The sequence below is a fragment of the Clarias gariepinus genome, chromosome 6, assembly GCF_024256425.1.
Source record: "Clarias gariepinus isolate MV-2021 ecotype Netherlands chromosome 6, CGAR_prim_01v2, whole genome shotgun sequence".
In the NCBI taxonomy this organism is placed as follows: Eukaryota; Metazoa; Chordata; class Actinopteri; order Siluriformes; family Clariidae; genus Clarias; species Clarias gariepinus.
Genome location: NC_071105.1, coordinates 19,297,855 through 19,325,852, shown reverse-complemented (window position 1 = coordinate 19,325,852; position 27,998 = coordinate 19,297,855). Strand labels below are relative to the sequence as shown.

The 27,998-nt window shown below is 38.5% G+C and overlaps 1 protein-coding gene across 1 annotated transcript in view; it reads left to right on the top strand.

The window, feature by feature from the left end:
- The window catches only part of LOC128527037 (copine-9-like), a 100,168-nt gene that overhangs the window by 52,831 nt on the left and 19,339 nt on the right, over nt 1–27,998 (top strand). Inside the window, exons 8-14 of the mRNA XM_053499309.1 lie at nt 15,674–15,737; nt 19,678–19,781; nt 19,947–20,051; nt 22,987–23,028; nt 24,116–24,191; nt 24,570–24,623; nt 24,733–24,794. Coding sequence (XP_053355284.1) covers nt 15,674–15,737; nt 19,678–19,781; nt 19,947–20,051; nt 22,987–23,028; nt 24,116–24,191; nt 24,570–24,623; nt 24,733–24,794 — 507 coding nt within the window. The remainder of the gene's footprint in view (nt 1–15,673; nt 15,738–19,677; nt 19,782–19,946; nt 20,052–22,986; nt 23,029–24,115; nt 24,192–24,569; nt 24,624–24,732; nt 24,795–27,998) is intronic.

Here is a 27,998-nt window from a genome sequence, read left to right as displayed (position 1 = left end):
CACATTTAGCCCAAATAAGAGTAACAAACATGTATGCAAAAACATTAAATCAGTATTAGTATCCCAAACTTTCCTCATGGTTTAATTATGCATTTTCTTTTGTGTTACCCTGTTATGTTTTTAGCATTTAACTCAGCCGTAGTATTGAGAAGACATTGTGTTTGTGGTATTTTATTTATTTAACAAGGACTGGATTGTGGACTTGATGTACATAATTATATATAATTATAATACTGTATCTAACTATGCACACGACTTAAGTCTGTCAACATGTTATTCATGTGTTGACGCATCATAGCAACACTGGTTTTGGAACTGGAATAAAAGCACTGGAATTGTTAGTTGTCAACATTTTCTGCCCATGTTCTGGTATTCACTTAGTCTTCTGTTTTTTTTTTTTTTTTTCAATCAGTCCCCAACAGAGAGAGAGTTCGAATAGCAAAGAGGTACCTGTTTGAGCATGAATTTCCCACTGTGAGGTGTTTGATCTTTGTCCAAATAGATAATTAGCTTGAAAAGCCTTTACTTGCCACCCACAGATGTCCTCCATTTTTGTGTTTTCACATACACACACTCACACATACACACACATGCACACGCGCACACACACAGACAGACACACCTATATTAAAGGGGGTATCCACACTGAATTTGCCTAATAAAAATGTATATTAAAATCACATTTCATTTAATAAAGTATTTAATAAGATAAATATTGACACGACATTTGCAACCTGCAACATTCGTTCACAGACTCAATTAACTGTACGACCTGATATGTTCAAATAAAACAGCTTTACCAATGATTTACGCATATTTGTTTCTCATCGATCATCAACCACTCAGAGTCATGTTCAATATATAAAAACACTTCTTGAGCATTTGTCAAGGATTCTTTGGATAGTGGATTTCTTCATTTTCTAAAAGTACTCTATGTGAATGTATTCCCTTATTTTGCATAGACAGTAGTGAATGTAGCTTCAGCACACAAACACATACATCATGATAGAAGCACTGGTCTGTGTCATGTTGTGAGTTTATCATTCAGGCTGGTGTTAATCTTAAAGCTCTCTGCATAAATGCACATGTGAGAAAGATGCCTAAAGGCACAATGACTGACACAAATCTCTTAAACATCTAAAGAACATAACAGGCAAACATCACTAAAGTGTCCATGATATTATTTATAACTACTTACAGTTAATTGTACTTCACATATACTGTATATAGGTAAATATAGAGGTCATACCTAGGAATGAAAAGAAAAGTGAATTTTAGTTTATCATGCACTACAGTATATTGCATATGCCTTTTAAAAGCTTGGAATGCCTGATAAATTATGCACACACATTTATTTATGAATTTAATTGTAGTAACTTGCCATTTTACCAAATACATCTGCTATAACAGTACAGAAGTTTTGATCCATGTTTAACAGTTATTAAAAATAAAAAAAGGAGAATTTGCAGTCACTGGTTATAAAGGAGACAAAAACTCTCCTTTATAACCAGTGTTTTAACCTAGCAAATCAACACAAAATTTCCTAGCTCAAAAATGCCGTCTGAGGGAAATACCAGACTTTGCAATGTACGATTAGAGACCTGAAGTGTATTAGCAGTAAGAACATAAGGAAGAAATAATGGGCCATAAATGTCACTGAGTAAGGATACAATTAATGGCTGTGGCCCATCTGCTACCCACTATCCTTTTCAGCTAACCAGTGTGCAACTGGATAGTTAACCAGTCACAGCATAGCATTAGCACTAACTTGCTAGTGCCATGTTAGTGAATGTTATCATGTATGCATTGTATAAATGCATGCAAATTTTAAATCACCCCAGTGAAACTGCTATGTTGAAAACAGTAAAAGTCTACTAGACAAAAATATCTATCCAAAAGCAATTCTGTGGTCAGAAGCTGACACTGGTGAATGGCAATGGACAATGAACACTAACCGAGCATAGGAAATAGGAGTGTAGGCTGTAGTGTCTAACTGCACACCTACAAGGTGGACTAACAAGGAAGAAGTGTCCAATAAAATGGCTAGTATGAGTACACAGTGTTTAAAACCCACTGTATGCCAGCTGTACCTGAAGTAAGAGTGTAACACCCACACAAATTTTAATGTCACTGCTGTGCTGAGAATGATCCAGCACCCAATTAATATCTGGTCATCAGTGTTGGCCCTGTGGCATTTTTTGCACTGAGGGACAGAGTAGAGGGTGTTTGAGATGCTGTTCATAGAAAAATATGCTAACAAGCCTACCGATACAGGCCAAGAGCTTTAGTTAAGGTTCGCATCAGACATCAGATTGAGGAAAATGTGCTTTCAGTGACTTTGACCAAGGCATGGAGGTTGGTGCCAATCAAACTGGTCGAAGTATTTCAGAAACATACTGATGTTGTAGGATTTTTATGCAAAACACTCTTTAGAATTTTAAGATTCATGTAATAACTGATGATGGTGTGATTTATAAAAAGTGTTCCAATTTATGAGAAGTTTCACCATGATGACATTTGACTGCAGTCACTCAAATAGTTTTAGGACTGAAATTGACAGGAATGTCATGTACCTGGCTCCCAGTCTGAAGTAATATTTTGGTTTCTTTAGAGCACTCCTGCTTAAATAGGTTCTCTCTTTACAAGCTACACCTGTACTTTGTTAGCTCTTATTGTGTTAGATTGTTAGCTGTTGTCTTACTTCAGTTTGCTCCGGTCAGTCTTTGAACTGTCTTGGCTTTCTATCCAACTGCTTGTTTTTAAATTCATGGAAGCGGAGCTAAATTGGTTGCTGGTATCTCTCCGAACCTGTTCCTGTTAAGTTTCCTGTTTGCTCCTTGCTGGTGGTTCTGGTTTCTTGTGTACACTAATAAGGAGGGTTTTAGACTCTGCCTGTTTGCAAGCACCTGTGGGTTTTCTTAACCAGAATCTAATCAACTTCTTATCAGTAAAGTTGAGTACCAGCCTGCCTGACTGAGCATAATGCCATCGGTACTCAGGACTGGTAACTGCGTATTATGGACCAATGACCATGGGATTTGTATCCTGTCTGTTCCTAGACTCAAGCCTTTGCCTCAGGGTCTCATGCCTTCAAGCCTTCATCTCACGCCTTCAAATTTTCATCAAGTTTGCTCCCGCGTTGTTCATGCATTGTTTCAAGGGGCATCGGGCTGACCACCTCTACAGACAGTTTTTAATTAAGGTCACACTATTCAGTGCACTTTAGGGAGTTAGTCCTTGCCTACATGTACCTATGTCAACTATGGGTAACGTATGGCTTGCTTGTTAGGAATTAACTTTTTTTTTAAATTATATCCGGTATTTTTAAGTGTACAACACATAGGGAGTAAAAGGTATGCAGGCAGATATGCCTCTTTCGATGAGAGAGGTCAAAGGAGAATGCACTGGCAAGCGCAAGAACTAAAAGGAAGTCTACAGGAACTTGATCAGCTACTCTCTACAACTGGGTGTCAATGGAAGATGGGACAGCAGAAGACCAAATCGGCCTCCACTCCTGTCAGCCAAAAACAATACCGAGGCCACAGTGTGATCTAACTTGCAGAAACTGGACAGTTGAAGACTAGATAACATCTGAAATAGAAAACATCTATTTCTGCCGTAACATTCAGATGGTAAGATGAGAAGTTGTCATGAACACCATGAATCCATGAACCCAACTTGCCTTGTGTGCACAGGTTGGGTTTCTTATGGTGGTGTAATGATGGAGAAAATGTTTTCTTGGCATGTTAAGCCTCTTCATACCAATCAAGCCTTGTTTGAATGATACAGGCTGTATTTTTGTTGACCATGTGCTTCTTTTTATAGCCATAAGTGTTTATATCCAGCATGGTAATTCATCATGTCTCAAAAACACAAGTAATCTGAAACTGCTTCCATGAATATGGTCTTAAAGATGTAGCTGAACAAGAGTTTACCCAGCATGAATGTGTGGCTGACAGATCTGCAGCAATTATGTGATGCAACTGTGTTTACTGGGACCAGAATCTCTTCAGAAAATCTTCAACATGCTGCTACATTCAATGCATAAAGAGTTGAGGCTGTTCTGGGAGGCCCTACCCAGTATTAGTATGGTTTTTCTGATAAAGTGGTCTGTCAGTACTGTATATTTGCTTAGTCCCCCGCTACTAGAGAAGGAAGATGTGGGCACGTGAATGTGGGCTGATGGGGGATGGAGAGGGGGACATGGTTGTGCTAAGAGGATGATGCTGTCGAGAGCTATTTTGGTTTGATGGGATAATCAGGATGGATGGGTGGGCTACTGACAAAACCCTGCTCTCAAGAGACTTGCTTCACAGACAGTGATGAAAAGAAAGAAATGAGCAGTGTTGGGTGTACTGTGTAATGCGTTAGAATACTCGGATTACTTTTTTGATGTAACAAGTAATCTAACGAGTTAGGTCCGCCATTTAAGTACTTATTTTTTTGAAAATTTAATCCGTTATACCCTATCTCACCTATGTGGTTTGACTATTAGAGGACCGACGCGCGTAAAGATGGAAACCTGTTTGTTTATATATATATTGCATCTAAAAAACTAAATATCTTAAAAAATATGTTTTTTCTTAGAATGTGTTTCAAAAAGCGAAACTCTCATATATTTGAAATTCAGAATAAAAGATTCGGAATATTTCCTAAAAAAAAAAAGAAAAAAAAAGGAATTTATAATGTACAAATGTACAACTTATGCGCTTGCCACTTGATAATTAATGAAGAATTCAAAATTAATAACTAGCTTGCATGTATTTAAATCCTTTGTAGTAAATAAACAGAACAACTATAAATAGAAGTGCTTAATCTTATGGTGAAGAAATTTTCCAGCATGACTGATTACTTTAAAGAAGATACGCTCTCTCTCTCTCTCTCTCTCTCTCTCTCTCTCTCTCACTCTCTCTCTCACTCGCTCGTCGACTCGCTTGCTTGCTCCTTATTCTAACTACATTCAAAAATACTCATATTTTGTCTTCCTTGAGACATTTCAATTCCTGTAAGAAAAGATGAAGAGCAGGTTTACTTTTATTCTTGATTTGTTGGCAGTCTGTCTCAAATATGGCTTTAATAAAACTAATACTAAGCTGTTGATTCTCTATGGCAACAAGAGCTATCTACTATTAACTACGAAATGGTTCTCTGGATTGCTTCTATAGATACTTATAGATGCACTTTGAATGTAAACAGCAGATCCTGTTAGATCTTTACAGTTATTATACACAGCTCTCATCAATCCTCTACTCCAGCCTTCAGTGAAAAAAAGGTGTCACATGCCCATAGCACACTGCTGCAGGACAGGAACCAAGAAACTATAGAATTTCCTTAATTGAACTCAATAATGAACTTGATAATGTTACTGCTATACTAGGAATAATATCTAGCAATATCTAGAATTTAGTGATATTCAATGTGATGGAACATCCCTGAGTCATCTCCAGTATTTGTCCTAAGTTTACGAAAGAGCAAAAGAGAGTGGCTAGGGAGTAGACATCTACTTATAGCTGCTGTAATATAGGTGATAACTGGAGATGACTCAGGGATGTTTCATCACATTGAATATCACTAAATTCTAGATATTGCTAGATATTATTTCTAGTATAGCAGTAACATTATCAAGTTGATACAAGGCAGGTATACCTAAAAAACGGACAGCTCTGTATATTAAATCAGCTTGAGTTATTGCTTTGTAAAAATAATTTACTTGAGGCAACTTTTGATACTTATAAAAATTACATCATGCATTGTGTAGCTGCAGTTGTGAGAGAACTTCAAGCTCTATTACTGTTATATTTATGCCACACAGCTCATGATTGCTCCTAATATTACTGTATAATGGGGCTTGTCAGTGGCAATGCAATTTCCTAAAAGTGAACATTTCCTAAAAAAAATCCATGCATGAAAAATAGTATTCCTGAATGCTTCATGGCCAAAAAAACTCTACTTGGTAGCAACACATAAGCCATTAATCATCATGGCAGAAAAATTCTAACAGTTGTTGGAAGATTTGATTTGCTGTGATCAGTGTTTGTTTACTTATTAAGTTATGTACATTTCACCCCTTACACTCATCTGAGTTTCCCATTTGTATTTCTCTGATGTGCCAATTTTAATGTTGTATGTTTTTGAAGGATATACACTACTGCTCAAAAGTTTGGGATCACTTTCCAACTCCATGGTCGTTCTTGATTTTTATTGTAAAACAATGCTGAAGGCATTCAAAATATGCAATAATCTCCTTTAAACAGTTGATATTGAGCTGTGTCTGCTTTTCATGAACTGTAAAGCCTTCATAACAGCTCTAACCTGAGGTGCTTTTAATTGGTGATTTCTGTGGCTGATAACTGTAAATAAACTTCTCCCTTGCAGTGGTAAGTTTTGTTCTTGCTTTCCTGGGATGATCTTCATGAGAGCCAGTTTCCTCACGGTCCTTGATGGGTTTTTGCAAATACACTTGACAATACTGTTCTTGCAAGAACTATTCCAGAAAGGCTGATCTCTGTGTCTTAGAATAACAACTGTCTGTAATTACTTTATTTTGTATGTGTTATGTCATAGTTTTAAAATTGTATTGTTGTAGAATGTAGAAAATAAATCACTTAACAAAAAACAAAAGAATTTGCAAGTGATCCCAATCTTCATCATCATCTTGGGTTCCTTGAGTGATTATACATCTCAGTGACGTGTGTTACTAGCATGACTATACCATTCCCCAATGGCACAGACAATTTATTCAGTTTGCGTCGGATAAATAGTAGTATAATAGAGAATGACAATTTTATGAGTTTTATGTTGTTATTTTCTTCCTTCAAACCTATGAAATTTAGGATCAAAGCTAATTGTTTTAGAAATGACACCTCATATTTCTTTCATCTATTGCTATACAAAACAACACATTTTACTGTGTGGCATTTAAATATTTATGAATAATGGTAAACTTTTTATACATTTAATCAGTATTATGGCTTCATTACTCATTGGACAGAAAAACAAACATATACTGTATTATCAATTCTTTGGATTTTACAAAAGGTATCATCCATCATGTTATGAGCTTTACCTGTCCAGTGATCGGTGTGGAAACATTTGAAGAGTGTGTGTGTGTGTGAGAGAGAGAGAGAGAGAATGTCTGCCTCTTGTTAAGAATCTCTTTTAGAGCGTCGCTGATTGCGTGTTAAAGGCTGAAGTATTTGCTGAAGTGTATGACTCGGTTCCTCTCCTTACAAGCAGACCCTTGCTTCTGCAGCGTGATTCAGGTGCTATCTGGCCTGACTAGGAAATTGTGAAACAGACTTTCTCTATCTTGCTGATTTCTTCCTCTGAGAAACATTAGCCTCCAGATATGATTATGCAGTTATTTCCGGTGCTTGAGCGAAAGTATTAGCTTTGTAGATGAGCACTCGAATCATGTGTCTGCTAAACCTGGTGCACAGGTACGACCTGAGGATGCTCGGTTAATTGGTGCGATTCAGGTCAATCAATTCACTCAGGAAGAACGATGCTTAAAAGTGAAATACTTTTCATGCCATTATAATGGATTGTTTGTTCGTTTATGCTTTAACTCTTTTTTAAATTGGTTCAAGCATATCTCGTATCCTGTAAAGAACATGTCACAAAGTCTGTGTTATTGTCCAGGTTTTGGGTGTGCTTGGCTGTGAAAGGCACAAACTGCAGTTGCTTGTCAGTGACTAATTGAAAGCGAACTGGAGAAAAAACTGCTATGTGACATTTGTCTCTCTTACTCAGTCATTCACTCCCTGGTTTTGTTGTTCCTGTGGTATAATTGAATGAGCTTTCAGTAATGTCACTCTTCCTTTTAGGATCCTTGTCACCCTACCCAGATAGATGGACAGAGAGTATGATTTATATCGGGAAAAAAAAGGAGGACACAGGGAGAGTTTTGTATTGGAACACTAAGCTGTATACCTCTGTTCCTGTCACAGCCTCATCAGTCTGAGAAATCGAATCAGCATCTGACCCCAAATATGAAATGCCTTCAGAAATGCCCATGCCCACACACAGACACACACACACAGACAATTTTTGTAAGTTATATTTTCACCGTCTTGTGCAATACTCCAGCCCAAAAAAAGTTATACCCAATTCATACATTTTTTTATCTTTTATTTTGTAAAAGATGCTATTACATAGTACCTAACACACAAATACACAGATATGTCCACACAGGGTGTTTGTCTTAGTGTCCTCGAGGATTGTGCACTGACATAGTGCAGTTAATTAAAGGTGCAATAACTGATCCTGGAGAAACAAAGATGATATTTGAACTCAACAGCCAAACAAATACAACTGACCTGACATCACGTCAGTGCTTCCACTAAAGCTTTGCCCCTAAACTCATGGACACGCACTGTGAAAGCAGCCGAAGTAGCAGTGGAAGACTCTCTCATAGCTGAAGCAAACAAAACATTGTCATGCAAGCAAGTGTGCGCACATAGGCAATATTCATAAAAACCCAAATTGAAATGGATTTTTATTGTCATTTCAACCAAACATAACATTAACACTGTTAACTTTGAAACCACCTACTTTTTGGGTACCCTTTGTGCTTCCGTGGATCGGACATGTTTGATGGGTGCATCCAATGGGCACTTGATCTGATTGGGATCTGGGACGTTTGGAGGGTCAAGGCTCAACTTGCCTGCAGGAACCAAAGGCCAGCCTGTTCAATCCAATCACACAGAAAAGCCAATGCAGCACAAATCGCAGAAAAAGTCAATAATGTCCATGATGGAAAGACACCAGAACACACGGTTCTCCCCTATTGCTGATTGGCTGGAGCAGTGTTTTATGGTTTGGGTAGAATACGAGTATTTGTTTCTCAGGTCAGCGCGTAGACAGCGTGACTTTCGCCAGCTAGCGGTCTGAGAAGGGATTCAATTTTCAATTCAATTCAATTTTATTTGTATAGCACTTTTAACAATTGTTATTGTCGCAAAGCAGCTTTACACAATCAAAAGAACTATTTAAGTTTGTATGGGATGTGAATGTGTATGAATCAAAATGTTTTTTATTAGAATATGATCCCTTACTGCACCTATAATGCTATACCTGCACCTAAATTTAACTCAAATTTTAATCTCATCTTGCTTGTTTGCTTCCTTTCTTATTTATTTATTTGCCGCTGTTTTGTACACAAAGCACTTTTTCCTATGGCACAGTCCCACAAGGTCAATATTCCCATCCTTGTAGAAACTTAAAATATAAAAACATGCCTACTTTAACACACACACACATACACACACACACACACACTGTTCTTAATGCATTATTTATGCTTTGAATCTCAATTGAATTGTTGTTGACTCATTTGAATGCCACTGAATTAACATGTAATAGATAAATAGATAGATAGATAGATAGATAGATAAATATATAGACAGACAGACAGATTGACAGACAGACAGATAGATCCTAAAAGGGAAATGTAAAAGATAATGTAAGCTTAGTTCCTGCTGATAATATTATCCTGCTTATTTTTATTCTATTAAAATATTTACTCCACTGTTTCCATGGCACATACCACAGGCCAGTATTTCAGGATCTTCCTGTTGCCGTGGTAACTACAGACTCTATGGCCATCCCTGAGGAATGTTGGAGGTCGTAATCCTACAGGGACAAGCCTGTCATTTCATTCTGTTTTTTTTTTTTTTTTTTTCGAAAAAATGTATAAGGGGACCAGTCACTTTGTGCTTAGAACCTGGTGTCAGAGTCAGTGCAGTGCATCTAATTACAGTTGCTTCCAGTCCCGATGCTGTGAAATGACTAAAACAATACTTGCTTTCAGCAAAAGCCTTATTATTTTGTTATTAGCAACAAAGGCACTTTGTTAGAAAAGCACTTCTTATTGTTTTGTTATGACAGTTAAAAGCCTGTATACTGGCAGCTTAATCACTGAGTTGGAGTTACAAGGCAGACCAGTGGCAGCTGGTGGTTTTTAAAATAGGGGAAGCACAGGTGGTTGTTATTGAGGTATATATTTCTATTTCTGTATGTGTCCTGTTGTATCTGTTTCATCTGTTGGTCTAGATTCCTGCTTAATTCGTCTCATTATTTAGAACATTAAAAGTCTTTTTTATCTTTTCAAAATTTGTTTTAACCATGAATAGTTTTTGCTTTAAGCAAATCAATTATAATGTTATACTTGAAATTTGATGATGGTATGTTTCATTTTGAGATGTCCATTGTGATCATAACTGTTCGATAGTTGGCTGTGAGGTTCAGCTTCTTTGAGAGACTTTGCAAAGAATCTCGGCTGAACAAGAAAAAAAGCACACTGTCCAAGCAAAGTTAAGCTATATACCACATTTGTTACCACACCCACTACACATATTCACATACACATAAGTTTCAGAGAAATACCAAAGCAAAAACAGCTTGCAGACATGCAACGTGTACCATCATGAATTGCTCATTTCCCCATGCTCCTGCTGCAGACTCTTGTTAAACCAAAAAAAAAATTGTTGAAATTTAACATAGAAAAATGTAGAATTGTTGACATGGCAGAGCCTTCTGTAAGGAGCTTATTTAACATTTATGGTTCCAGGTGTCAGTGCTTTGTCACTGCAAAGTATTCAGGACAGGAACCAAGAAACTATACACTTTCCTGTTTGACTGTAACACAACAAGCAGGGCTGTCTATCTTAAGTTTACAAAAAGGCAAAAGAGAGTTGCTAGGGAGCATAGCTGCTGTAAGTGATAACAGGGAATGGTAAAATTACTAATTAAAAATGGTTAATTAATTATTAATTTTAGTCAAAGTAACTGTTGTTCCTCATCTGTTAGCTTCGCCTCCAACTAGATCCGCACGGTTTAATTAGCTATTGTTTGTAGTACACTAAAAAACTCACCAGAGTGTGGTGAAGAGGCTCAGCACAGTGGCATCGAAACCCCATGGTCAACCAGCAGTTCTGCAGGCGGTGTAATTACAGAAGTGCACAGACACACCATTTACATTTTGGGCATTTGGCAGACACCCTCATCCAGAGCAACTTACATTTTTATTTCATTATACATCTGAGCAGTTAAGGGCCTTGCTCAAGGGCCCAACAGGGACAACTTGGTGATCGTGGAATTTGAACCTGGGACCTTCCGAATCGTAGTCCAATGCCTTAACCCATGAGCCACTCCTGATTGGTAGGGGATAGACATTATGCCATCTCTAACTCCCAAGATCAAATTTTCTCTCTTGGGCTTCGGGCTACAAATGATCTCCTTTTTCTTGCTTTTTTTTTTTTTAAATATAGACTTGATTTAGATGCATTTTCTTTTGTTAAACATGCATATGAGTGCTGGGAGGCCAAAATATTTCATTTTTCGAGAGAGCAGCTGAGTCACTAAAGTTAAAAGTCACAGTGTGGACTTGCTGCAGCAGGGTTGCTGTTTGTGGTACGGAACAACAAAGGCCCTCAGACAGCAATGCCACTGCTGGGGAGAGACCAAAGCTGAGCTCCCAAACTGTGAGAGTTGCTGTGAGAGGGCTATGACATGCTACCTCCATCAAGTGTAGCCAGTGATTTGCACTTTATAGCACTCTTCCTACTGTATATGCAAGATTGTAGGATTGCTAAATGAGGTGGGAAAACACCCTGTGGGGTAAACGGCCTAACTGTATACAGTATGTGTGAATGAGTAGATCCCTCATTACCCATCCTATCCATCCTGGAAAAGTGCTGCTAAGTGTGAGTGAAACTGCTGTGTTTCAAACTCAAACTTTGACGTCAATTTAATAATATGGTAATTTTTGACGCAGGAACATCTCATGCAGTAAGCCTTCTTCCAATAATGAGCCAGCTCCCAAAGCTTATTAAAACATTAAAAGGGAAAGTTATACTGTAGGCTTGTTACTGGCTTTGAAAAAGTGCAGTTCAGCTTGTAAGATGGTCATTTCTGAAATGATCTTATTTTATCAATATACATTGGCCTGGTTGTGGGGGGGTTGCCAGCCCACTTGCACTATGACTAAGAATCTGTTTACGGAATTGAAATAGATAGAATGAGTTAAGGAGCAGTAGGTCACATAAGTGGAGTGTTGGCAATTGAGCTTGGGCAGAGTTGCCTTCAGGTTCTGTGGAGGTTTAAAAGTGATGCATAAATTAGCATAGGAGTACAGGTAGTGCATCTCTGGTCATAGTATTACAATTGCATCTGTAAAAGAGAGAGAGAGAGAGAGAGAGAGAGAGAGGACAATATCTGTTTATGTGCTATATATGTCTGCAATATAAAGTATGAGTGTGCGCGTGTGTTGTTTCTGTGTAGGTGTGTGTGTGTGTGTGTGTGTGTGTGCGCGCGTGTGTGTGTTTAGCTCTGTTGCATAAGGTAGTCTATGTTTCTGATTGTATAACTTGTGTGGGGGAGATGGAGTCCTTATATGCCTCTCTTTTCTGTATCTATGTGTTTATGTACATGTGTGTGTGTATGTGTGTGTGCAAATATTTTGCTTCTCAGTTTTATTCGTCACATTTGAATGTGATAGCAAGTTAGTGCCTCATGCACCATTGTATAAAATGTGTTTACACCAAAAGAAATGGATGACTAGTAGGGAGGAAAGCTATGACAGGAGATTCCCTCAGAAGTAGTAGACAGTTCAGTCTCCTACAGTCATGCAGAACATTCTGGTCGCCCACAGTTACACACAGTAACATTCATATCTCCTGCTGGTAGTCTTGAACAACTTGCCTGCAATTAGCCTGTTTCCTTCTGTCAAGAAATACGCATGACCTCCTAGTTTTCGTTCCACTTGAAAGCTCAGCTTCTTGTTGAAGTTTTTTTTTTTTTCGATTAAGTAATTCTTTTTGCCATAATTACTGTCAAACTGTAGTTGCTATTTTATGGTGCATTTATGGAGTTAGAGCATGACTAAAGGCATGCTCAGTATTTTAAAGGTTGTAGTTAAGCAAAAAGAAGATTATTAAAAACCAAATTTTAATAGGGAATCATTTCTTCAATCCAGTTAAAGCATTAGAAGCACTGATGGAAAAAATCAGCAAAGATTTAACTTGCTTCATACTGTAAGTTCAGTAGAACCCAGTGCTGCTGAGGAGGAACTGAGGAGTGGCGGGGTGGAGGGGTGGAGGGGTAGTGATGTGCAGATAAGTGTGTGCGCCAGTGCGAGAGAGGTAATAACCTGGCAATGTAGCAATCAAGACACTGATCCTCATTCGAGCCTATTTCAATTTCATTATACCGAATGTAGAAGTGCATCAGTGCTGTGGGAGACCTTACACAGAGCACTTTTATCTGTATTGGCACAGTGATGCAACCCCGCTGAGGCAATAGATCCACGAGAAAAGAAATTCAGAAAACTTGTCCGGAACCGAATAGCCTGCTGGCATCATTATGTGTCTAGTCTTCATTCTGTACACCTATCTTGGTCCTGTCGCCAGTGCTAACCAACTCCAGTGCTCACCTTTGCTTGTTAGGAAAGTTGTAGAATATATCCAATCAGTTTGGAATAAAGAAAGTGAAAAGCAATTCTCCATCAGCAACAGGACTCCATACCTTGTTTCACCTAAATATTTTAGACGATGTTTCATGTGATTTCTTAATTAGTCAGCAAACGATAAGGACTATATAATTAATATGCTTCTTTGTAGTGATCTAATGCTGTGTTTAGAATGACAGAATTTGTAACCCGTCCACGTGAGCTGCACGTAGTTTAAAAAAAAACTGTGCTGAGTGGTTTATATTTATCTTCTTAAATTACTGTACTAATGAAAATACTTGTATGTACATCGATGAGCCATAACATTATAACCATTGACAAGTGGATTGAATAACACCGATACACCAACAAACTGGCGACAGGGTCATGGACACCCAATGCTTACACATGCCCATAGCAACCCATCCGTTCCTATTCCAGAAATGCATTACTGTACATTACGCCCCTTTATCCAGGGCGACTTGCAGTTTATCTAATTATTTTGTTGTTGTTGGTCTTTCGGCAAGGGGGCACCACAGCAACTTGGCACAAGTTTTTACGCCAGATGCCCTTCCTGATGCAACCCTCCCATTTTATCCGGGGCTTGGGACCGGCACTGCATCCAGTGGCTGGGGTATCACAGTGCATCACAGCCTCCTAATATGGGTCTTAGCAGGTGAAGAGTTCAAGGTTGTTTATCTGGCTTCCAAATTCCCAAGATCTTAATCCGACTGGACACCCATGGAAGGTGTCAGAGAAAACTAGATGATTCACGCAGGCTCCACGCCACAACCTATAGCACCAAAATCATCCCCCGCTAACATCATTGTACCAGACACCATAGCAAACTCCAAGAGGTCAAAAGGGGAATCTACGCAATATTAGGCATAATCTTTTGTGTTGCAATGTTATGGCTGATCAGTATACAGCATTTAACTTATTTAAAGGTAATAGGTGCTACTTTGTTCACTGTTGATGCAGTCTTCTTGATTAAATGCCACTAGATGAACGTGGTATGGAGAAGACATCCCAAGTCCCTGAGTAGGAATTCCGATTTAAAGAGGCGTTTTTAATTTTTCCTGGACAGAGTTACAGCCTCTTTGTAGCATTATAGTTTGAATGAGCTCGAAGACCTAAAGGGAACTGTACTCAGACCACCTCTTGTGGGTTGCTGTATATAAGTAAGATAAAATAAAATGGCTTTCTGTGGGATGGTGTAATGCAACAACATCAGCAGTGGTAGATAGCAACATGACAGATAGGCTAATAGAGGAATTTCTATAATTTTGCAATGGACACTTCACATCGTCTCAGTTTTCTTTCCCCTCGGGATTTTTTCCAACGTAAAAGTCAACTCACTTCTTTGACATTCAATAACTTTCAGTGAAAGTGACTACTGTGATTAACAATACTCCTGCATTTTGCTGTGATAAGTCAGGCCTTTTCTCCGTTCATTATAAAGCACTTGCTCGCCTCAGCTTGACAGCTGGTCACAAGACACCATTATAATACTCTTTTCTAATGAAGGGATTTCTGATCTCCCATTTCTCTCGTCTCCTAGACACCTCTCTTTTAATGAGATGACAGTAGCATTGATTGCCTCATTTATCACAGAATGAAGTTTTTATATCAGGCATGATTTGTGGTTTTTCTCCTTACCTCACTTTTTTTTGGTTAACAGTAGGCTAAACCTTTCTCTCCACCCATTATTTTCCCTCCTTTATTTTTTCTACATTTTCCTTCTACATCTATTTGCTTTCTGTCACAAGCAGTAAGGAACAACCCTTTTTTTTTCATTTCTACTAAAACAACCCCAATACTAAGTAAGTTTACCTAAGACCCACATCACTGTAATTTCCTGGCATAATATTGACTGAGAGGTGTTGGGCTTGTATGTAGTAGTGAGGAATTGAACGATGGGAATCCTCCTGTGGGTTGACCGTGTGGGGTAACTGTGTTTGCAGCTCACACATTCAATCTTTAGATCTCTCAGTCTGTCACACCAACAGGCTCTCTCTAACTGCAAAGTGTCATTCTCCGATCACTGCCCCCCCCCACCCTCCACACACACACACACACACACACACACACACACACACACACACACACATGCACAAGACTCCTTACCACAGAACCAGACTAGCACTGACTTTCTTGTTGTGACAGACTCTGTCTCTAATGAGTCGCAGTGAGCTCTCTTTCTCCCTCTTTCTTTCTTCCTTCCAGCGGGATTCCAGGGAAGAAGTGCGGCACCATCATCTTAACCGCTGAGGAACTCAGCAACTGCAGGGTCAGTTCAGCAAACACACAGTCATTTGCATGTATGCACACCCAAATCAGAGTCACAGATGTAGTCTCAAGAACACTGTTTAGATTATTGTAAGCCATTACAAATTACAGTATGATTGTTAGTATATAAACATATACAGTATTAGTCAGAATGTCGAATGTGAAGTATTAACTTGGTCACTAAATAAAAATGGACGTTTATTGCATGTCGAGTTAAACTGGATATATATTTGTTTAAAAGGATTTACTCGTAATTGGCCTCGATTGTTTAATACATGATCTTCATTATTTATTCACAAATCCATGTTTTATTCTGAATACTGAAGCATCTCTTCATGTGAAAATAAATATGCTTTAAATACACGCAGTTAACAGTTCTAGCAAATGAAAGGGGACAAATATATTCTCCAAATAAATTAGGAACTAGAGGAAGTGATGGCATTTTTCTTTCTTTGAACAGAGTTATTTATCTCATAGTTCATAATTCTCACTTGGAATAATTAGAAGCTGCAATTAGCAGAAATGCATGGTGAGATGATGATTGCATGTTCTTACATTCAGCTCAATAATGAGAGAGAGAGAATTGGTGTTCCACATAAAATCTACTATATGCATATTACATAAGCTTTCAGAATAGTACAGTATCTTGGGTTGAAACTTAAAGTATTGAATACCAAAGAAGAGGTGCCCAGTTTGTAACTTAAATACCTTTTCACACTTTGTTGTAGTGCACTTTTTTAGGTATTGACTCAAGGAACATTTAACTGAGCTAGCTAAATTAGTTAACTTTTATTACGGACCTTTCTACCATTTAAAAGTTCAGAAATCACTTACGAGCCTTGTAAAACTAATGACTAGTTGCGTATAATGGTAAGCGTTATGGTTCAAACTCCTGTGTGTGAATTAGTGGTGTTTGTCGCACTTGCTTCTTGGGGACAAAATTGGTTTTCCTTTCATTAGGAAAAGACTACATGCTCCTTGTATCACATTATTGTGCAGCTTAGTAAGCAGTCAAGTGTGGCCTGCTAAGATCCTGTTTATACTGTCCTCTTAATTCAGAAAATGGTAGTGTGTTATAGCTGATTGCATTAATAGAACGTAAGCTATTTCGAGGTCTATTTACAGTGAAAATGGCCACTATTTTTAATTTAATAGACTACTAAAAATTAACATTTGCCTTAGTAAGCTAACATAAAAGTAGATAACTTAGAATGACACCCTCTAATAGGTGTAACACCTGCTTTGATCTAAACCTTTTGTTTAAATATAGTCTGTGATGTACAAATGCGTAAGATGGCTGTTTAGTGTCACCTTTTATTTTTTTCCTATAAATTCTAACTCAAGAGTGTAATTTTGTTATAGGCGTTTATTTTCATGACTTCTGCTTTATTGGTAGTACAAAATCCTTTTAGAGACCTTTTTAAACGTACTTTTCCAACATAAAAACTGAATGTAACAGAAAAATTGTGTGTATGCCACCGAAGAAAGCAACACATTACATAACAGACCACTTTTCAGATAAAAGCATTAATGAAGGCTGTTGAATTTCTCATGGAACAAAAAAAAGCAATCACAACAGTCAGAGTCAATGTTTATGACAGATTAACTAGTTAATGACAGATTCTCCTAGAGGGTCTTACCAGCTGATTTTCTTATAAAATTGCACAAAGTGTACTTGAAACATTTTAAGCCAATGGTTGTCATACCAACCACTGACCTTTCAAGATTCAAAGAACTTTATTATTTAGATGATTGCTATTTCCTGCTCAGGCACACCTCCAGAGTCCGGGTTTGATTCTTACCTTAGATTAGTGTGCATGGAGTTTGCATTTTCTCCCCGTGCTTGGTGGGTTTCCTCTGGGTACTCCGGTTTTCTCCCAGAGTCCACAGACATGCAGATTGGGCTAATTGGCATTCCCAAATTGTGTGAATGAGCATATGTGCCCCTTGTGTGTTCATTTTTTAGAGTCATCTTGAACACATTGTTCCTTTGTGCACCGTGCCACGCATGGTTGGGATCTGGGGAGTTTGCAGGCCATCTTGAACAATTTGCCTGCTGGTTTCTGTGCGGCAGACTGTGATGCACTGGTGTTTGTATAGCGGCCATAATTTACTGACAGACTGGCCTTTGGTCCTCACTGGTATGATTAAGCCTTGGGTGCCCATGATCCTGGCACCAGTTTATTGGTATATAATTGATAATCAATGTTATTCAAAGGTTCCACTGTGGCTTAGTAGCACCTCCAGGGTTAAGGCTTCCATTCCTGCTTTGGGTCTGTGTTCATGGAGTTGGCATGTTCTGCCCATGCTTGGTGGGTTTCCTCCAGGTATTCCGGTTTCTCCCACAGTCCATAGTCATACAGATTAGATTAATTGGCATTCTCAGATTGCCTGTAGTGTGTGTCTCTGTGGGCTCTGCAATGGATTGTTACCCTGTCCAGGGTGTACACAGCCTCATGCCCTAGGTCACTTGGGATAGGCTCTCAGGCCAACGTGACCCTGTAAAAGGTAAGCGGTATAGAAGTTAAATGAATTAACGAATTAAGAAATGTTAATCAGGTCACTTAGTAGTGGTGTTAGTGTTATGTCTGATCAATATATGTATTGATATGTATGCTGTAGGGTGTTAAAGGAAACCTAAAGTACTGCTTATGGCTTGAGTTCGATGAAGTTAGTGTCATTACCATTACAGATTGATGATTACTTTCTCATAAGGATAGTCAAAAAACATCACAGTAAAGTATTTTTCAAAGTTTTTTTTTTCTTATCAGACACTTCTTTTAAGACAACAGTTTTTTAACAACAGTTGTCTGCTTCTGACAAGGCTCAGAATATGAATAACATTGCTTATATAATCTAACGGTAATCACCATCAGCAATGTTACTTGCCTGATTACTCATTACTGCTATAACTCCTACTTAACAAAGCAAACTGCTCTGTTTACAATATAATTATATAAGTGTTGCACTCTTAACCATGTTAGTAATCTTTATTTAATGACATCAGTTTAAAAAAAAAAGAATGTCTTTGAGCATTTCTTTGACATGGAAAACCAACCACAAGAGATCTTTGTAAACACCCAAAAGGTCTTCGTGATCCCAAATAAACAGATTCATCCGCCACATTTTAATAATCTTAAGCTTAAAGCCAGAGGTAAGAAGCAGGTGATACGAATATGAAAAAGTGTGCAGTTTAAATAGAGACTCATGGAAAAAAGTAGAGTTTTCTTTTCTTTGGCAGTGATTTCTCCATCTGTGATTTCAACAGGATAGAACTTTCATTACTGGATATTTGCACAAGGAGATGAGGTGTTTTTTTTTTCATAGCTATGTGTATGGTGTAGTTTTTGTTGAAACCTTATGTCCTTGAGGAAGAAAAACAAATCTACTTCTTAATATATCTTTATACTGTGCTCATATTGGTTTTCAGTTAGCTTTTATAGTCCCACCTTCCAGGCTTGAATGGACCGCAGAGGTCACCTCTCTTGTTTGTGTAGTATGCTGAGAACTTGTTTAAAAAAAAAGAGGAGAGAGAGAGAAAACTCTTCAGCTTGCTGGTTAAGTAGGAATGAGTATCTGGAGATGCAACAGTGATGAAATAAAAGTGTTTTATAAAGTGTACTGTAACTGCAAGTAATCAAATCAATGAAGCGTAATCCAAACTCAATGTCCAAACAACTGGCAAAATTTGACAGATGTGTGACAGGAGTAAATGGGATTATACGAAACTTTGTGGAACAAACAAACAAGCTCTGTTTAATCCACATAAAGGCACAGGTTAAGTGCTTGTTACCAATCTGGAAAACTGCAACCCTGTGTCCTGAAGTTCCTTTTATGCAAGTTTGTGATGGCTTACAGGTATGTTAGTTGTGTTAGGGGGACATGTTTGTATATGTGCCTGCTGTGTGTCCACCATGTGACCTGTCTCTCTGTACGCTCAGGATATTGCTACTATGCAGCTGTGTGCCAATAAACTGGACAAGAAGGACTTCTTCGGGAAGTCAGATCCTTTTTTGGTGTTCTACCGGAGCAACGAGGATGGAACGTAAGTAAAGTGGCAAAGACAAACCTTCCTCTTTGTCACCTTCGTCTAATTTCTCTCATTTCATGCCCCATTTGGATTGCATTTATGATTACACCATTGTAAGCTCCTTGACATAGCTATTCAAATCAGTCATTTATAAGGATTATTTTGTGTCACATGCTGCAGATTTACTATCTGTCATAAGACAGAGGTGGTCAAGAACACTCTGAACCCGGTGTGGCAACCCTTCACCATCCCTGTGCGGGCGCTGTGTAACGGTGACTATGACAGGTACATTTTCTAGATAAACATCATGTCCCTAAAGTCCTAATTATTTTATTTGCAGGTATAGTGTGTATTTTAATAAAGTGAAATATCTTATGTCTTGGCAGCACGGTGGCCTAGTGATTAGCACTGTGACCTTGCACCTCCAGGTCCCGGGTTCGATTCCCACCTCGGGGAATCGCAGCTGTGCATAGAGTTTAGATGTTTTTTCCATGCTTTGTCCCTGTTACTCTGGTTTCCTCTCACAATCCAAAAACAAGCAGGTTATACTAATTGTTGTTCCCAAATTGCCCATTGTGTGTGAATGAGCGTGTGTGTGTACCCTGGGATGGATTGTACTTCGCCTCGTGTCCTAAGTCTCCTGGGACGAAGATGAATGAGTGAGTGATCTTATATCTTCATGGTAGTTATATGTAAGGAAGAGCCACACAAATCCCCAAAGTTGTCAGTTTTTTGTGTTGTAAAGGTAAATAGAGATGGATGTCATGTGACTAAGACCACGTTTTTGTTTCATATTTACAAAGACTAAATATTTTTAGCACAAAACTGTAGAATGACAGAAACTATTTGTACTTATGTAAATACAAAAAACAGTTTCTTTAATTACAGATATCAACCTTGTAGCTAGATTTTTCTGTTGCGCCATGTGTGAGCCGAAACAATGCTTATTAAAAGAATATTAGTATACTAGAATAATAATAACTTTTTATTCTTTATCAGTGCTTTAAATGACATACAGTGAAACCTCGGATTGCAAGTAACGCGGTTTGCGAGTGTCTTGCAAGTCTTGGTTTACCAGCATCTAGTATCATGTATCACGCATGCGCTTCTAGTTTTGACACCGAGCGTCATGTGATCACAACTAAGCCGTTTTTTTTCTCTCTTGCGCTGCGGAATTGTGGGTAATCATCTCCCCTGCTGGGTCTTAGTGTGCGTCTCTTACTGGTATAACCAACATCCGTGCAAGCGTGTAATGTTTACTGTAACACTGTGATCACGTGTGTGCGTAAAACATTTTTTATTTTGTGTCTGTATGCGTGTGTGTACAGCGCGCGTGTAATGCAAAAGCAAGTCTCATTAGAGAGGTTAAAGATATATTTTCACTCTTTGTATTAGTCTGCTCTTTGTGTCTGTGTGCGTGCATGTCATTGGACACCGTGCCACACACACACACACACACACACACACACACACACACACACACACACCCTTCCTACTTTCGTCTTCACAGACTCAGACAGACACACACACTCTTTCTCTCTGCTCTACACAGAAACATTGCTCTGTCTCAATTCTTTTCAAAGGTAAAGTGCTGGTTAATTTGTTTTATTTTTAACATACAGCAGTGATTCAGTTAGTGTATCGCTCAATCGAGTGGCATTAGAGAGATTTCTTGTTTGTTTGTCCAAAAAAAACTGTGTATCTGTTGTGTGCACGCATGTGTGAAAAAAGTAAAGGAATGGTAACTATGTAGGAGGAGAGGCGGGTGAGGGAAGGGGCTCCTTACTTTAGCTTCACACACACACACACACACACACACACACACACACACACACACACATACAGCGCCTGCGCGCACAAACGGAAACACTTATCTGTCGGGATTTATTTTTACCCTTTTTACAGGTAAAGTGCAGGTTAATTTGTTTTTTTTTTTTACTTTATACTTTGTTTTAATTATTTTTATGTATTAATATTTTGGGGCTTTGTAATGAATAATTTGATTTTCCATTATTTCTTATGGGAAAATTTACTTGGTTTACGAGTCTTTTGAAATACGAGTGTTTTGAAATACTTATAATTCAAGGTTCCACTGTACTAGCAATGCTGCAGAATACTCCCACTAAATGTAACTATCTTGTCAGTGAATGTCCTTAGCTGCTTAAGTTAAATACACTGCTGTGTTATGTGTTCTTTTTCTTTTTTTTTACTGTTTGGGCTTTAGGAGCACTGTGTGGGCAATATGTTTGTGCCAATGTTCACCTGCTGGCAAATAGAGACACCTTCTTAAAAAAAAATTCTTTCATTGATTTTTCCATTCTTCCATACAAAATACATATAAGCATGTATGTAGATTTAAATTACCTTAGATATATCTTTAATCTCAGCATTTACATTTAAACACACGCACAGAACAGCACAGTACAGTTATATAGATTTTTATAAAGATGTCATTAGATAGTAACATATTTGCTTGAACTTGCTGACCAATAAAACATCATCGCTTTACTCAGCCTACTCTCATAACTCTACCCTCAGGCAGGATCAAATATCAGTGTGAAAAGAGCCCCATATTGCTTTGCTAAACTTGCTTAAAGTTGTGTATCTAGTTCAGAATCCAGAAAAGTGGCTTCTGAGGATTGGGTTGAGGTAAGTGATGGCAGAAATCATCACACTGATTATGTCATCAGATCTAAACTTGCATTATTGCACATAGAGCTGACACACACACACACACACAGTCTAAACATGCACAATGAAAAACCTTCATTGAGATTTCTGTGCAATTAGAAAATTTGTATGCAGCCAGGCTTATCAATCACTCCTACACGGTTCCTACTGTACATACTGTAAGTGTTTGTGCCTTTTAGACGCAAATTGTGCTTAATTGTTCAGGACAACCTTAAAAGGATCTCTGCTAGTGTATGGTCTTAATAGGTAACGTCCACATAATGACAAAATATTGGGTTTTGAAGGTGCATGTTTGTGTGTACGCCTCAGTGATATGTTACGCTGAACAAATGTGAGTGACATTTAAATAAAAACCCGAGATTGCTTTAAATGTTCCCTTTTGTTTTTGTCTGCTTTCGTCATTAGAGCAAGCTTTTAAATCTGTTGAAAATAAATGTGTTGCACTTAGCCTTCAGTGATTGCAACTTTCTTTTTATTTTTTCCATTTTGTTCATTTCCATTCTCCCGCATGTCTCTTATCTACCTACAGAACTGTCAAGATAGACGTGTATGACTGGGATCGAGATGGAAGGTAAATGCATTCACTCTTTAGCAGTAGATAGGCCTTCACAGATTTCCCTCTACAGCCAGGGCAAACTGAGAGTCTGAAAGCCTGAATATAAAAGTTTGAAAAACAAGAATAAGGACATCATTGCACGCCAGAGTGGTCACTTTATATGTATTTCTAAACATGAGGAACGATAGGCAGGAAGTGTGGGATTATGCGCAGGTTTGGTCTACTGGAAACAAGTAAAGCTGACTGACAACAAAGAAAGTTGAAGGGCCAATAAGTGGTTGATAAATAATGCTGACCATTCTCTCTCTCTCTTTTTCTCTCTGTCTGTCTTTGGCTGATGGCAGAATTATTAATAAGTAAAAAAAAAAAAGCCAAAAAAAAAAAAAAACACCTAGGGAGGTAGAGTTCAATGCAAGCAAGGAACCAGAACAACATCCTCAGCTGAGCGGGGGGTGAGGGGCAGACTGTCTTCTTCACCAGAGCAAGGAGGCGTAGTGACTTTCTCAAAGAAGTCCAAGAGTCTAACGGAGAGCGGGATTATCTAGTGATATAGGAGATGAAATAAGGAGATATAGAAATTAGCCTAAGATGGTTAGAAGTAGCCCAGTCTGGCAACACCCCTCTTTTTTGCCCCCTTGTATTGACGGTTGGAAAAGCAGCTTATAGGTGCTTTACTGCCACCTGATGGACTGGAGCAATAAAATGGAGATTCATGTATTGATTTACAGTTGTGTTCTCCCCCTGACCCTCACCTTCTCTGACTGGTTAGAAGCGTGAGCCTCTGTCAGAAAAAAAGGAGAGAATATTTCTAAAATGCTGCCTGGCTGTTTGATGAGACTGGCTCATATTTATGCTAAGGAATAAAAAAAGCTCCTTACTGTGCCTACTGTACTGTGCAATTTTATTTGAAACTTGAAGCAGGTGTGGGGGGATTATGGGTACTGTAGATTTGTGTCTGTTTGGTGGTAGAATAGCTGCTCCATTTAAAACATGGATAAGAATGTATGAATAAAAACGGTTTCTTTTTTTATAAAATGAAAGATTGAACACAGATCTGTTTCAAAATAATACATAATACCTCTCTTTTCTATTTCTTTTGCAGTCATGATTTCATTGGTGAATTCACCACTAGCTACAGAGAGCTGTCCCGAGGCCAGAGCCAGTTTAATGTGTATGAGGTGAGTGTGGGTAAGATGCTGGCTACCATCTAGGCATTATAATTCCCTTCCAGTTATATTATGATAGTCATAGTCAGTATCGCAATGGAAATGCCAAGTGCACACTTTCCAGCAGCATCTAATCACCCTCTAAATTATTACATTATTAATTTCCTTACTCAAAAGCTCCCATATAGTTAAAAAATTATTATTTGTGACAGGAAGGTGGATAATTCTGGATTATTTTGATAATTGGTTTAAAATATATATATAGTTTAATATAGTTACATATATGTTTTTTATTTTATATATTGTATATAGTTGATATAGTTTTAGATATGAGCTGGTGTCATCTACTGTATTGATTAAATACATATATCTCTTATTACCCATGTGTAGGTTTTAAATCCCAAAAAAAAAGGAAAGAAGAAAAAATATGTAAATTCTGGCACAGTAAGTAACTGATTAAACTTTCATTTTGGTTATGCTCTGATTTTGAGTGTGTGTACAAAGGTGTACGAGTGTCGGTAGCTAAATAAAGTGTTTCTTTCTCTCTCTGAAGGTGACATTGCTTTCCTTTAAAGTTGAATCTGAACACACATTTGTAGACTTCATCAGAGGAGGGTAAGCAAAGCACTCATACCTCTTGATTTGTTTACAGCATGTCTCAGGTCCTGCTTTTCCATGAAGTGTCACTAATTTGTTTGTGCAGAAAAATTGCACATGGTTGCACTTTGGGTTCATTTTCTGTTGCCTGGCAATCGACTTCATTTTTATTAGACTGTGTTTGCAAGGTGCCTTTTTATTTTTGGTTGTCAAAGCAGTGGGCCAAAATTAATGTTAGGATTGAATATAAAATAAATCTTTGTTGATTTAGGCGTCTGAAAAAAGTTGTCAAGAATATGTCAAGGATGACATATCCTTTGTGTCAGAAAAGTTCTGGAACAGAACAGTTCAGGAAAGATAGTGCTGACCTGTCAACTGCGTCGAAGGAAAATAGTCTGATAAAAAATCATGACTGGAGATCACTTGAAGTTGCATCATAAAAAAAAAACGACATTAGGGATGACAGCTTTTTTCATAGTAAAAGTAAGAGCACATCAACATGCACAATGTAGAACTCAGTAAGATTTACAAGTAAAAAAAAAAAATGTGTTTTGCTCTTTTAAAATGCTTCAATTTGCTAGGAAGCAAAAAGGTTGGACTTAGGAGCAATGTAAAAAATGTCAAATCTGGCAATATACTGCTGCAGGCAATCAGAATGAATTTTCAATAAAAATGGTATTATTATTATTATTATATAAAGGGTGGTATAAACCTTTAATAATATGTTCAGATGGTAAATTTTAGCCATGCAAACACTTAATCCGATCGTTTCTCTCTTGTTGAAATAAATATATCATTTACCTGCATATTTACATAGGATTTAAAAAAAAACCTACATAAGGAAAGTCTAAAATAACTGTTGGAGAAAAATACTTCTTCCATCAAAGGAGGGATGTTCAAGTCAAACCAGTGACCAGGATAAAATTTCTTGTGAATGAAGGTGTAAAACCAATTGACATTTACAGAAGCCTTCCAACATACTGTAGTATAATGATGAAAATCTTAACCACAGTAAAACATTTGAATGGTGCAAAAATTTTAAAGAAGACTGTACGTCCATGACTGACGATCCCGGCTGAGTTGGCTCAGAGCCACAGCAGTCGTTCCTGTGAATATTTAGCGAGTAGAATGCCTGATCTTTGAGAATCGACAGCTCCAAGCGATTTCCACATTGAAGGAGTTCCTGGAAGGCCATGCGACTTCTACCCACCTGGCTGAGCTCTTGATGGTCTTTTATTTCTAGGCGGGGAATTAGGGATTGTAAATGTTGTAAATGCAGGTGCCACTTTGCTGTCCAAAACACAAGATGCTGAAAGCGCACTGTTTTTATGGATCTTTCCACTATGTAGAAGAGTCTGTATGTGGTCAGCCTTCTATCATAGTACCCCCGCTCCCTTAGCTCCAAGCTTCAGGTCAGTGTTAAAAAAAAGAGCATGTCGGCGTGAGACACCATTTGCATTCCTATGCTGGTTCAGTGATCAGTGCCTCAAAGAAAAAATCCTGTATGGAATTCCACTGGAATTCTGTCTCTCACATCACTGACTGGAAAGAGGACGGCTGTGGCTTCCATGACTCTTTTACAACATTAAACAGGCCCCATGGACATTTCCTAAACAGCAGTTCGATGGAAGAGGGTCCCCAGATGGAAAAAGCATGTACTGTATGGCAACAGGAGATCTCAGTTATACCCATCCACGTCCGCTATGTGCATCAACAGTCTTTTGACAGTCTAGTTAAAGCATTCTACTAATTCAACTGTCTGTGGGTGGTACACCTGCTTATGCAGGTGATATGCTTCACCTGAAACAGCTTACACATATTGCACATTAGTTTTGAAACAAATGTTGTACCTTGCTCCATGATGGAAGCCAATGTAACTGAAGCGGAACATTACCTCATGGGCAATGTTCTTTGATGTCTTCTTTCTCACCAAAACTTCTTCCTTGTGGCAGATGGTAGTCTACCAGGACCAAAATATATTCATGACTTTGTGCCAATTTGTGTAGGGGACCCACAAAATCCATGCCAATTCACTCAAATGGTACACAGATAATTAGCAGTGGAATAGGTGCTGTTTTTAACAGTCGAGGCATCATTGAGTTATTTCTGACTTCAGCTTCTATTACCGGTCAGTGAAAAGGATCTTGATTTTTTTTTTCTGCCATGTTCTGGACTCCGAGCGAACGTGATCTACGTGCACAACAATGTCAATTTTGCTTTGCGGCACCCCCAGGAGGTCACACTCTTCTTTCCGCCTTTTTGGGCAATAATACAACAATCCATTTTTTATAAGGAAGTATGAGTCTGGTCGGGGGTGCCCTCCACTCCACCTCAAACATTTGTACCTGCCCCCAGCAGTGTTTTAGCCGATCATCCTGTCTTTGATCTTGGCTGAAACTGCTTTCCCTCGTTACCTGCTGAGATAAAACAGGCAGAGCACATTAGAGGGAGGATTTTGCTAAGCTTTAGATGTCGACATCTGCACTGTCCTCCCGATTTCAGGGAACCCAGACAATTTGTCCCAAAAATGAGAGCGACAGGCAACCTTGTAACCAGACCCACAGTGGTTATCCAAGTACCATGCTTGTTGCCCAGGGACAAGGGTGGCCAGAACCAGTGTCACATCTCTGTGAACACACATGGTGGAAAACAGTCCACATCGAGACACATCCGGTGAAATATGAATCCATCTGTCCCTGATCCTCTTTTTAAACTGAGAAGGCACTGGTTCAGTGGGCATTGGTTCATCTTTTGGTGGGCACACACCAGTGAAGTAGAGGCTTCTGAGTGAACTTTCTGCTGGTAAGTAGACATCTTTCTTCTCTTCTGAGGGCCATATTCCAGAGCTTCAACCATAGCCTTGTCTGAGGTGTCTGAGTGTTGGCGGCCGGACAGCATGGAGAAGCAGCGCCTTCCAATTTTTCCACTTTTTCAATAGAAAAGTGATACAGTCTCAAACTGCTTTATGACATCTCGGTAAGTCAGAGAAATCCTGACGACTTAATGTGAAATCAGAATTGGTAACATAAAGCTTGTTGTTAAATTCTTCAAAAGTTTCAGCACTTTTAGCAGTAGCCTCTGGAAAGCCAGCTGGATTTACTCACTCATCGTTTATATCTCTTTATCCTGTTCAGGGTCACAGGGGCCTAGAGCCTATCCTGAAAATCACAGGGCATGAGGGGTACACCCTAAATAGGCTGCCAATTCATCACAGGGCACACA